Here is a 12,133-nt window from a genome sequence, read left to right as displayed (position 1 = left end):
TGCTGACAACTTTGACAGCACGTGTGGGGTAAATCTGGGTGAATAGAATTGACGTACCTCGGAAGCCAGATCAAAGCCAGATGCTTGGCAGCTGGGTCCGTACATATGTACATACATACACAACCACTCACGAGTTCCTCTACGACCATCATAGACCATCATCCGGCCTGGTAAGCGCGCTGGAAATGCTCCACAGTCTGTCGACGTCATGCCGTATTTGTTCCCTTCGCATCAATAGGCGATCAACGTGACTCCTCCTTTTTCCGGTTCGTTCCTTTTGCCGCTTCATTCTGGTGACCGTTCCTCAGCTTCTTCCCTACTGCTTGCACCCCAGAATACTACACACTTGCTGTTTTTGAGTGCAGCACAGCTAATGCGGCGCACGAGCGTCCTATGAATCATGACTTAGCCGGTCCTCGGCTGTCTCAGGTCATTGGCGTGATCAAGAAATTCTCCGTTTCCCGCCCTTATAAGAGCTTCGTCCTGAAGTATTTTCTTCACCCGACGCGCTCGCTCTCCCTACCCAGACCATACCTTTTCACAGGCAGCAGCTTCCTGCCATGGAGAAACACGCTTCCGGGGAGAATACCGACCACCGGCATCTCGAACTGGCCGGTATTACAGAAAAAGAGGTCCAGTCATACCACATGAAACTTCGTGGTCGCAAATTGACTGCAGCACTCGCGTTCGTTGCTGGCACCGGCTTCACTCTCTTTGGGTTTGTTCTTCTAGGCTTTTGTGAAGGATCAGCGCATATTTATACTACCCTAGATATGACCAAGGTGTCATGTCTGCTCTTCTCACGGCGAATCAGGTCTGCTCACCATGAGGTTGATGAGGCGTACAATTTACTTATCTCTGGCAATTTTAGTTCGAGGCCACGTTCCCCCAAGTCAAGACTGGTAACGGCCAACCTTCAAATCACGCGACACTGCAGAGCTTTGTTGTCGCCATATACGTACGTATTGGTCGATTTCTATCTGTTGTGCGGCTCTTGACGTCAAGAGTAGGAAATAGGATGTCTTATCGGCGCTTTGTCCAACCTCTGGATAGGTGACAGGCTTGGACGGAGACGGACCATTGTCATTGGCGGTATCATCATGATCGTCGGTGCCATATTGCAGGCTGCATCTGTCAATTATGCCATGATGGTAGTTGCACGTATCATCACTGGCCTGGGGAATGGACTCAACGTACGTGAGGATACCTCACTTATGAAAGGCCGTTCTAAACGTGCTTTAGACGTCTACGGTACCTAGTTATCATGCCGAGTGCTCACCAGCAGCGCGACGAGGAAGTCTTATCATGATTGAAGGCAGTTTGATCACTTTCGGTATCATGGTCTCGTACGTCGTTTCCATAATTTTTGATTAGTTCGCGATCGCTGAAGCTTACATGATAACAGATATGTATGTAACACGAAATTGTTTGACAGACGTTTACTAAGCTCTTAACCAACAGTGGATTGATTTCGCATGTTATTGGGCCGACAGTTCCTCTGCACAGTGGAGAGTTCCTATCGCCCTCCAAATCTTGTTCGCGCTTGTCATGGTCGCTGGGATTGGCTTTGTGAGTTCCCTTCTCACCCTGTCAAAGTTGCAGGATCGTGGCCTTAATACTCTCCAGTTGCCTGAGTCTCCTAGGTGGCTTGTGAAGCACGAGCGCAATGCCGAGGCCTTAGCGGTCATCTCTGCTTTGGATGATAAGGACTGGACCGACGAAAGCGTTCAGAAGACATACCATGCCATCCGTGAAGCTGTGGTAGTCGAGGACTTTGGTAACGCTGAAGCTGGTAAAAGGAATAAGAAGGCACACTTGGGGGCACTATTCACAGGCGGTCGCAGCCAGAACTTCCGTCGAGCTGCATTGGGTGTTGTCAATCAATGCTTCCAGCAAATTACTGGGATCAACTTAATTACTTAGTACGTATAAAATTCTCCTTTGCACCTGACTGCTCTGCTGACAGACTTCCTCTCTTCAGCTATGCTGTAAGCATTGGTGATTTCCAATGGCCATACCACACTCAAACGTTCATAGACTGTACTCTTCCAACGCCTGGGACTTTCTGACACAACCTCCCGCATCATCGCTGCTGCTAACGGAACCGAATATTTCCTTGCCTCCCTGCTTGCAATTGTCCTCATTGATCGTGTCGGCCGTCGCAGACTGATGCTGTTTGGTGCTGTTGGTCAATGTATCACCATGATCTTGTTGGCCGTTCTCGGAAGCTTGCAAGATAATACCGGGGCTCAGGTAGTGAGCGCTGTTCTACTCTTCGTGTTCAACTCCTTCTTCGCTTTGGGCTGGCTTGGAATGACATGGCTCTATGTAAGTTTGATTGTCCTCAGGCATCCTTAAATAACGCTAAAGACGCCATAGCCTGCTGAAATTGTTGGCCTGCAAATTCGTGCTCCTGCCAACGCTCTGAGTACAGGTGTGTATACACAAATGAACCTTGGGCACAACTCATTCTCACTCATGCAGCCTCAAACTGGATCTTCAACTTTATGGTGGTCATGGTTACTGGTCCTTCTTTCAACAACATATCTTGGGGCACTTACATCGGTGAGTACGATTTGGAGTGCAGACACTCACATGCATGCTAACTAGTAGCCAGTCTTTGCATCCTTGAACGCCTTCATTGTGCCTGTTGTATACTTCTTTTTCCCAGAAACGGCTGGTCGCTCACTAGAAGGTTCGTATGATGCACTGTGTTCTGATCCCTGCTGATTTCTTGGACAGATATGGACGTTGTATTCGCCCTTGCCTATCAGGAAGGCGTGTCGCCCGTCAAGGTGTCTTTGCGCGACGACGTCCCAGCCGCAGGCACTCCAGAAGCTGACAGGATTTTGGGGGTTAACCCAGGTCTTCGGAAGCGTCATGGGTCAGACTCCAATGTAACTTCCGACCGCGATTAGTTTATTACATGTTATTGTTAATATCACTTTATGAAAGATATCCTACGCGATTACATCCAGCCCACGTGCACTGATGTCAATAGCAATAGAAAGTAGCTATCGTACTTATGATACTGATGGTCATTTGCAAGCTTCAGAGATTCTATCCTGCCTTTTGCGTTCCCGTTCGAAGGCAGCCATGGCACAGTACCAATCTGAGTGTTTCGTGAAAGTCGACCGAAGAGGCTTGTCAATTTGTGATTGCACCAGTCCAAAGCGGTGCAATGGCCATATGATACTAGTTAATCGAGACTCTATCAATGACACTGGCACCTTTTGACATAAGCTTTAGTAACGATTCCCGTGATGACCTTCATATGCTTACGGATCCAAACTTGTTGCTATCCAAAGTATGAAATGGTTCGTCACCTGTGTGTATCCGTCAGCCACATCATTGCTTGGAGTTGACAATACTAGCATACCCTCCACCCACACGTGGCCTTTGGGAAGAACTACTTCGGCATCAGGATAAGGGGGTAGTGTTTGAACTGTGTCGCCTTCAATTGCAATGATTCGCTTCACTATCACCTTGCTGCCTCCAATCGGATCCCTCGACGGAGTGAGCTATAAGTCTGGCAGCAGAAAAGGATACGCATACTTGAGAGCAACTATATCCCCTCTGTTTACGGGCTTTCCTGCACGTATCGAGTATCGGTCAAAGAGAAGTACATCGTTGGAGAATGAATCATCAGGATTAAGTGTTGGCTAACTGACAAGCGCTCAGTAATCAGAAGGGAGCATAGTGACAGTGCCACAAACCTGCATACTTCTGCCCTTGACCGTCTTGAGGGTATATACATACTCGTTGACAGCAATACCGACTGGCAGCCAGTAGAGGAAGGAGACGGGCTTGAGAAGGTGTTGAAACATCATACTGGAGACCTCAAGCTCCAATGTGGAGATTGGGCTATGTCTAAATGTAACTTATAAGTACCAGACCGGATACCGAAAGTAACTTCAGCAACTAGCGGATTGAGGCAAAAAAACTGCACAGGGCATGTGTCGAAGTTCCGGACGACTGTACTGTTGCGGTAGCAGTACACTGTGTTACTGTCTGACTCAGTACAGTAGCTTGCTGCAGCTTGCCGCCGGCCCGAACCACGACCAAACAGATCTAGATCTTGCACCTTGTTATATGCAGACTGCTGCCCAAATCACAAGTCGCCCATAAATTCGCAAATTTCATCGTATTCTATATCTGCTACAATTCACAAGTAACTCCAGACAAGCTACAAAGTCGACAGATCACGCTGCGAAGTAAAATAGTATCTCCTGTGCCATTTCACTGCCCAAAGCGCCTACACAATCCTCGGCATCCCTTCGATGATCTTCATCTTCCCATGCCATGGTTTCCTGTGCTTGCGTGAGATTTCATGTTCAAGTGACAGATTAGCACGAACCTTGAAGGGTACGGCATGAATCGTACGCTGTCGAATTGCTTTGAGAATTGAGATGTCTTCTAATAGTTTAGTTGGTAGTGGTCCCACTGTCTCTGTAAAACTTCAGCAGACAAACTACCTACATGGAAGAAACTTACCCTCCCCAGGATCGCCCTCACCTTTCAGTGAATGCTCCGGGCGAGTAAAGGCGCCGTATCGGTGGCCATCGAGTATTGCCTGACATTCTTTAAGCGGGTGCCAGGTAAAGTCTTCCTGCGCACGATATATGATTGCAACACAGGACTTCATGAGTTTGACTTACTGGATCGGCCAGATACGATGGTGCGTATTCGCCTTTATATCGCATCTTCTGGCATGAATGGATGTAAAAGCCTTCAGCCGTGGTCGTGTAAGTTCGCAGGAAGCGTGACCTGATGGGAACCTAGATGCACATACCCATGTATAAATATTTTACAGATGTGCTCCCTGCGTCGTGAATCTCGAGCGCAAGAGCAATCTCGCGAAGGGCGCTCAACTAAAGACACAACCGGTTATTCATTGAATTGATCAGTTGGCTACTGAACTTACTTTTCCGAGCGAGAAGCGTTCGTAAGTGGGATTGTACATGAAATACACGCTTGAGACGCAGGACGGCAAGACGTCGATTACACCCATGGCAATCAGTTCACCGTCTAATCTATACAACTGATGATATGACCCATACTCGCGAGGGAGATGTGCAGGCGGCGAGTCCACATAGGGAATAGGATCTCTCTGTAGCCCCGCGAATCAGAAAACATGTTAGCGTGAGGCACTACAGCAAGGCAATATTAATGTTCTTACAGACAACGGCGTGTCAACTAGGAATCGCTTGAACGAATTAGGAGTATTGTCGCTATCATGGTGGATCTCCTCTTGATATTGCGTATACAGCTTATACTTCTCTTCGGTGTAGGACGACGGCTCTAAAGTGACCTCAAAGCGATGTATAGCAACCTTTCCGGGTGGAATGAAGCCCTCCTCTGAGGAATGTAGAGATGATACTAGCGAGAATGAAGCGGTGCTGCTCCCGCAAGTTCCAGTAAGTTAAAGCCGTCCCAGATGATATATGATACATCGCAGTTACACTCACGTTTCTTGAGAACCAGATAGGATGAAACGATTCCATCTTACGTAAGTGGTTTAGCTTTTAGTATAACCTATGTTTTTGGCACTTTGGAAAGCGCTCGAGATAGTGACAATCTTACCTGTTGGTGATCTTTCTGTGGCTACGACTAGGTTGAAACTTTAAGGCGTCCAACCTGAGTGCCATGAGCAAGCATTGAGGGACGATATTTTTTGATTGCCAACTTTATGGTGTATTGGGGGCAGCATGATCTTCTTAGGTTTGGTGCGTAGCAGTACCGACCCGAGCGCCTCCATCCACGATCAATCATCTTTTGATAGGTCTGAGGTAAAGATCGACGCAGTGAGACCGATAAACATGCTGACAAGTTTACGGGCCTTGGTGACGTACTTCACATGAAAGTATGTTTGCCGTCAAACTCGCTTTATGATGAAATCTCCCTTTACGGACACCATCTTCCTTGCAATAACCACAACTAGAAACGTACGAACCGTGAGGTTCCACAAGTGAAATAGGAGCCATCACCAAAAATCAAGGGTAAGACGAGGTAAGGTTGTGAATGTCACGCGGGAAGATGGTTCAACAAGTCAAGTGGAGACGTCAGGTTGACGCCCTCGCGTGTATCAGCCCCAGCCATCCCACCTTCCAAATTTACGATACTCTTGAAGTATACATGATCTACCCTCCTTCCGCTCACCATCTCGCTCCCTTTCTTTTCCCTTCGTACTCTCTGTGGCACTTGCCAAGGAGATAAGACTCGTCGTTCGTACGCGGGCCGACTTGGTAGGAGATCCAGGAGGGGACACTTCGCTGGGACGTGGGGATCCGGGACTAGATGATGTTGAGGGGACTGATAATCGATACCAGCCACCAGTATATGTAAGTGCTATAAATTGCGGCTCTGCCTGCTCCTCTATTGGAGATTCTGTGTTACTTGGACTGTGGATCCATGTCACCACGCATCGTTCCTCCTCTGGTCGATCAGCTGGTGACGGCTGCATTGAGGTTGAGAGAGAAATATGGGAATTTTGCACAGGTATCCGATACTGTGCATAAGACCACTGGGAATCAAAGTACTTCGGGAGGCGTAGGTAAGGTGCCAGATTAGAAAGTGTCGACTGTCGATTCCTGTGTGGATATCATGAGGAGGGTATGGGTCGGGAGAGACTGAAGACTCACGAGGACCCAGAGGTTAGCAATGAGAAAACGTGAACAGTGCCCTTGTCACTCCATACGCACATCTCGGCCTCATCAGGTCGAAACGAAACCCCGTAGATATCAGCCTTATCCGATCCACGGCGCAGTTCTCTGACTAGTTTACCCGTATACGCGTCCCAAGTGCGAACAAGCGTTCCCCTAGAGGAGGTCGTCGCTAATAGCTTACCGCTTGGGGTCACAGTCAACGTAGTCAATGCCGATTCATGTGCCGCTATGATGGAGACGGGATGCTTTGACAGAGGCTTCGCGGCTCTTGGAGGAGCGGATCTCGGGGAACTGGGGGAAGGGGGGCACGGAGGAAGATGTATAAGCTGGACGTGGCCCATTTGTCGACCAGGAATAGCTAGTAGGGTAGTGTTGGCATCGGTCGCAAGAGCGAGCAAACCTACAATGAACCACGACCATACGATGAGTATGCCCTGGCAAATGAACGCGAATGTCCTTACCGCGAGGGTTATCGCAAGTGTCCCATTCTCCTTTCCTGCTTACGGATTCTCCTATCTCGAAAAGTACGACCCGCCAACGGAGAGCCACAGCGACCCAACCTCTCCGACATGCGACACCACGTATTCGCTCGCGAAATTCAAGTTCGGCTACTTCTGCACCGATAGCATCGTCCCATAAGATGAGCTTGTTTGCAGGGTAAAGGGGGCTCCGGCCACCACCGAGAAGAAACAAGAGGGAGGAGGAATGAGAGGGAATCACCGAGGCAAGGGTGCCTCCCCTGAGTTCTGGACATCATCTGTCTTTAGCTATCGGACATAGACGCCATTGGCAGCGTAGAACAAACGCTTACCCCGTTTCCTAAGTAGTTGCAGCGGGCATGTACGGTATATTGCGAAACCTGCAGGTGTGGTTATGGCAAATATCTGGCGTTCAGGATCAAAGCGGATGTCGTAGATGATGACAGGCTCGGTCGCGCTGACAGAGTAACGCGCCAAGTTCATGGTGAGCCAGGAGGCCGCTCGTAGGTGCTGGCGGGAGAAGAGGTGTGTTGAAGTACAAGCCTGTGCATGCTGCAAAGTTGCAAAATAGGGACTTAATGCTATCAAACGGCGGAATAGCCCTGCCCTCCAAATGCGTATCGCAACGTTGGATTCCTATATGTGCTGACGTGATGAACCTGAAAAACATACAACTGTACAGTGGCGAACATCGATATGTTACACAAAGCATACAGAACAACAGGAAAGCATGATCAAAACCCATGAAACACCCCGCCACAACATAACCATCAAATTGGTGTGCGTCGTCAATTGCATGCCACTGCCTACAGTGCGAGCGTCATTTCTCCACCTCCATTCATCCACGGGCCTGGTGGGCGACTGGCGCAGAATTATAACTACTGTTCGAGAACGGCGCATAATGGTTCATCGCTCGGTTACTGTTGGTATCATCCCAAGCCTGGGGAGGACGCAAGCCCACTCCAGCGAGCTGCTGACGTGCAGCTCTGAACTCGAGCTCTTCAGCCTGATTGTGCGCGGCCAATCTTGCCTTCGCCTCGGCTTGCCGCTGCAATTCAGCATCGGATTCATCAGATAGGTAATCGGTGAATGCGCCGTCAGAGACCACAGTCGTGTCGGATGATGAGCCGTTTGAGCTGCCACTGTCGCTACTACTCTCTGAATGAGAATCATGATCCGCCGAGGAGGGGGCCAATCCCATCTTCCGGACGGAAGTAGTGATCTGGGACACTGAGTCGTTGCTCGGAGAGGAACGCTGAGTACTCTGCAACTCATTGCCTGACTTCTTCATAACAGAAGGGGGGAGCACCGAGGAGGCCGAGGAACGACCACTTGGCCGGCGTGACACAGAACCATCCATTTCAGTAGACCGTCGAATGGTAGAGCTCCGGGATCGTTCTCCGCCGCCTTCGGGATACGTTTGTTGCCGTCGCGGGGTATCATTGAGAACTATGTTCGTAGATGATGCTCGAGGGCTGGAGTTTGCCAGCGAATAAGTTTGCTGAGTGGGACTTCCATCCGATCTCCCTCTCGCGGAGGCTGCTAGCGTCTGATATTTGGCTGAAGGCGATGCGGGTTTGCCATTCACGTTGCTCCCGCTATTGCGACGATCCAGAGGAGGGATAGATGGTTGCTGGGCCGGGAGTCGAATGGTAGTGAGCCCCGGAATGGAGCTGCCTTTGGCGGCCAGAGAATCCAATACGCTCTTTATCTCCGGCGGTATGGGAACTCCATGGACAATGCTCACAGTGGGCCAATCCGCGGGCCCTACGAAACGCTGCTCACTGGCGGAAGGGGGACGACAACATCCCGGCCATCCAGGGTTTGGGTTTCCAGATAGCTTCGTTGGGGGGTTTACTTTGGCCCACTACAATCAAATATTTGTCAAGGCTTTGACGTGATATAGGTCGAACCAACGTGCCTTGCAGTATCCGCACCCGTTAAAAGCCTTGACTGTAGAGTCGATGAGTTGTGGATTGTATGAAGGAGGGGCGACAGACCTTCTGCATTCTTAATATACACGATGTCATGTTGAGGGTGTAGGGCCCGATTGTAACAAACGTCCCTTACGTGGGGACATCTGGCGTTGCGACAGTGAGCGAACGCCAAATGGCTGTGCAGCGTAGACAGAACAAACCTTGCCCCGCTCGGCTTAAAGACTTTGCACATGGGACATACATGAGACCTTGGATCTGTGTTTCCGTGGATGTAGCACATGATGGGAGGAAAGGCTTGGGGTAGAGCTAGATAGGATGAAGCTTAAGGCTGCTGATGTAGATGGCCCGTGCTTGGAGAGTATGTAAGTATATGGTTCCGCAAGATACTATAAAAGGGTTCCTGTTGGGTCTTCACAAGTTCAAGCTCAAGTGTTCCAGGCAAGGCTTGCAAAGCGGTGTATCAGAGCATTTGCATCTGTAGCCTGGCGGGATCGGCATCGACATGACTTGATATGATTGAGCGACAGACCACGACACAGGGCGATGCATTGCCTCGACACTTTTAGTGCAGCCTCGCTGTACCCAAGAGCCTCATGTTTTGTGGACTACACGGATAGCAGCATAAATGACTGCAAATTCTCCTTTCGGTAACCCAAGACGTTGATTTCATTTTCGTGGGAACCGAAACCCCTTTTCCATCCCGCTTCCCGTTATGAGATAGCAGACAAACTCCAGGCAGAGTACAGCAAACCCAAGCCCAAGGCGCACCGTCACGCATTCTTCCATCATTCATCGCATACACCAGGTCCCTCGCTGACACCATGGGCAAATCGCAGAGCAAGCTCTCTCCAGAACAACTGGCCGATCTTCAGAAGAATACCTACTGTAGGTCGCTTGATGCCCCGCTTGTCTTGACCGGTGACGTTATGCCTACTCGCAGTCGACAAGAAGGAACTCCAACAGTGGTGTGTTACTTCTCTCCGTTCATACATTTCACTTGTAAACGTGGCTTAGGTACAAAGGCTTCCTTAAAGACTGTCCTTCGGGCCAGCTGGACAAGAACGAGTTTAGCCGGATTTACAAGCAATTCTTCCCATTTGGCGATCCCGGTGAATTCGCAGACTACGTCTTCAACGTGTTTGATGAGAACAAAAACGGGACGATCGATTTTAAGGAGTTCATATGCGCTCTAAGCGTCACAAGTCGTGGCCGTCTTGATGAGAAGCTCAAATGTGAGTAATCTGTGATTGCCACGACCACGCTCATGACCAAGGTGGCCTTCAGGGGCTTTTCAGTTGTATGACATAGACAAGGACGGATTCATCACATACGATGAAATGCTCATGATAGTCCAATCCATTTATAAGATGACGGGGCAAATGGTGAAGCTACCTGCAGATGAGGACACGCCAGAAAAGGTGATTTGCAATCTGAGATTTGTTCTTCTTAGTCTAACCGTTGATATTAATGCTTGTAGCGCGTGGACAAAATCTTCAGAAATATGGATAGGGACAAGGACGCGAAGCTAACGTACGATGAGTTTGTCGAGGGCAGCAAGCAGGACCCCACAATCGTTCAGGTACTTGCCTCCTTGCTATTCAGGTTTCGCCATATAACATCAAACACAGGCCCTATCGCTATATGACGGACTGGTGTAGGACTAGACAACAGACTTTCGTATGATACCCTTCTTCTACGGCTCGCGGGTGCGGGTGCTGCTAGATAGGAGGAAAGACGGTGGCTCTGACCACATAAATATCCTCCTTCCCGCCCATCTGAATCGATGTACAAACCCCCCATTGGTGTAGCGGTATCTCACTTTATTATCGTGTACTTATCACAAAAATTAGCATTAGGAATCATCGCCACTCAAAATGTGGACGACGAAGATAATTTGCCATATTTACGTAGCACTCGTTCTTCTATATCCTCTCCTGTCCATCGGTATGTGCCTTCGGCGAAATCGAGGTTATCGCGCTCGGTTTTGAATAACTTGTTAACGTCCTGTGGCTGCCCCGGAGCCATCATGGCACCGGCACCGGCAAAAGGAGTTGCGGTCATGTCCCGAGAAGAGTCAGCAGCTAGAGAGTGGTTAGAGATCGTAGCTTGGACCATTTCGGACATTACCCACAATTGTCCCCACCAAGGATCAGGCGGTAAAGTCCATTCAAGCCGAAAAAGTTCAGAAAGTACCATGACAAAGAGGACACCCATCGAACATCCATGTCTGTCGTTTCAACACCACGCTGTAGCATTGACTTGAATCCGAGAGTAAGAGGGAACGGGAGTTTGACTCCATACAGAGATGGGTTAGAGCAAGTTGAGGTAGAAGGAAAACAAGAAGTACATACTGAGTACGAAGCCCTGGAAGAAGAAGTTGATCCAGCCCATGATGACCATTTGGGGTACCATCATGACCATCTGCGTTTTCATACCAGCCATCATGCCATCCATGGCTGCCGGATCGGAGAGGGGATTGGGCGCTGCTGAAGGCGCATCGCCTTTTGGAGGACCGTCTTTTAGGTACGCCCCAGCTTTAAATGCGTCAGAGAGATGCTGCGACATGTTCTTGTAGATAGATGGTGGCAGCGGGGATGCTATGGAAGTTGCACGAAGAATTTGGGCGCGCGTCAAAGCACGCCTGAACAAGAATGAACGAATGATAGTTAGCGCTGGTGGGACAAGTACACGTACTGCTCGCGAAGGGCAGCTCTCGAAAGTTTCTTAGGAGTAGACTGGAGGAGGACCACGATATAGTGGCGGAGTACACCAACCAATACCTAGCGAAAGACGTTATTCTTGGGGTGCATGTCTGGTGGGAAGGATATATTCACCATGACGAGGGTAATGGGAAACAATACCCAGTCCCTCATCTGAGGGTCTAGGTACAGTGACATGCTGGAAGGATAATGAGAGGGAATGAATGCGTAGACCTAGAGATTCACGTACGCTGCACTGTCTGCCATGCTGGACATTTCTGGTGAGGGAGGACGTGCGCGTCGACGTACCGAGTGGACCGGCTTTGGACAAGCTGACGTTCCCAGACGCGAAT

General features: G+C 49.5%; 5 protein-coding genes across 5 annotated transcripts; 2 read left to right on the top strand and 3 right to left on the bottom strand.

The window, feature by feature from the left end:
- The first annotated feature begins 534 nt into the window (after positions 1-534).
- Positions 535-3,065, top strand: CONPUDRAFT_143804 (general substrate transporter). Its single transcript, XM_007769892.1, has 13 exons — positions 535-718; positions 772-814; positions 872-958; positions 1,011-1,193; positions 1,243-1,350; positions 1,462-1,569; positions 1,627-1,922; positions 1,982-1,988; positions 2,038-2,328; positions 2,380-2,434; positions 2,485-2,565; positions 2,618-2,695; positions 2,743-3,065. Exons 1-13 carry the CDS (start codon positions 561-563, stop codon positions 2,916-2,918), a joined length of 1,671 nt encoding a protein of 556 aa, XP_007768082.1. The 5' UTR covers positions 535-560; the 3' UTR covers positions 2,919-3,065.
- Positions 3,039-3,827, bottom strand: CONPUDRAFT_54670 (LexA signal peptidase; the record flags this gene model as incomplete). The annotated part of the gene is made up of 5 exons (XM_007769222.1): positions 3,039-3,230; positions 3,283-3,326; positions 3,380-3,507; positions 3,556-3,662; positions 3,717-3,827. 5 exons carry the CDS (start codon positions 3,825-3,827, stop codon positions 3,039-3,041), a joined length of 582 nt encoding a protein of 193 aa, XP_007767412.1.
- A 331-nt stretch (positions 3,828-4,158) lies between these two features.
- CONPUDRAFT_123308 (uncharacterized protein) lies at positions 4,159-7,697 on the bottom strand. Its single transcript, XM_007769891.1, has 13 exons — positions 7,477-7,697; positions 7,127-7,411; positions 6,642-7,065; positions 5,853-6,590; positions 5,687-5,784; positions 5,584-5,637; positions 5,469-5,504; positions 5,180-5,399; positions 4,925-5,110; positions 4,659-4,871; positions 4,495-4,609; positions 4,358-4,449; positions 4,159-4,310 (listed from the first exon to the last, which is right to left on the bottom strand). Exons 1-4 carry the CDS (start codon positions 7,625-7,627, stop codon positions 6,086-6,088), a joined length of 1,365 nt encoding a protein of 454 aa, XP_007768081.1. The 5' UTR covers positions 7,628-7,697; the 3' UTR covers positions 4,159-4,310; positions 4,358-4,449; positions 4,495-4,609; positions 4,659-4,871; positions 4,925-5,110; positions 5,180-5,399; positions 5,469-5,504; positions 5,584-5,637; positions 5,687-5,784; positions 5,853-6,085.
- Positions 7,698-7,755: 58 nt separating this feature from the next.
- Positions 7,756-9,418, bottom strand: CONPUDRAFT_136908 (uncharacterized protein). Its single transcript, XM_007769890.1, has 4 exons — positions 9,282-9,418; positions 9,145-9,224; positions 9,066-9,097; positions 7,756-9,011 (listed from the first exon to the last, which is right to left on the bottom strand). The coding sequence occupies exons 1-4, from the start codon at positions 9,359-9,361 to the stop codon at positions 7,983-7,985; spliced, it is 1,221 nt and encodes a 406-aa protein (XP_007768080.1). The 5' UTR covers positions 9,362-9,418; the 3' UTR covers positions 7,756-7,982.
- A 424-nt stretch (positions 9,419-9,842) lies between these two features.
- On the top strand, positions 9,843-12,090 carry CONPUDRAFT_103531 (EF-hand). The gene is made up of 10 exons (XM_007769889.1): positions 9,843-9,966; positions 10,022-10,046; positions 10,096-10,313; positions 10,366-10,499; positions 10,559-10,660; positions 10,710-11,162; positions 11,213-11,374; positions 11,433-11,861; positions 11,916-11,979; positions 12,031-12,090. Exons 1-6 carry the CDS (start codon positions 9,903-9,905, stop codon positions 10,737-10,739), a joined length of 573 nt encoding a protein of 190 aa, XP_007768079.1. The 5' UTR covers positions 9,843-9,902; the 3' UTR covers positions 10,740-11,162; positions 11,213-11,374; positions 11,433-11,861; positions 11,916-11,979; positions 12,031-12,090.
- Positions 12,091-12,133: the final 43 nt, after the last annotated feature.

Source organism: Coniophora puteana, assembly GCF_000271625.1.
Source record: "Coniophora puteana RWD-64-598 SS2 unplaced genomic scaffold CONPUscaffold_5, whole genome shotgun sequence".
Taxonomy (NCBI): Eukaryota; Fungi; Basidiomycota; class Agaricomycetes; order Boletales; family Coniophoraceae; genus Coniophora; species Coniophora puteana.
Note: the sequence above shows the minus strand (reverse complement) of the source record. Positions and strands in the feature narration are given on the sequence as shown.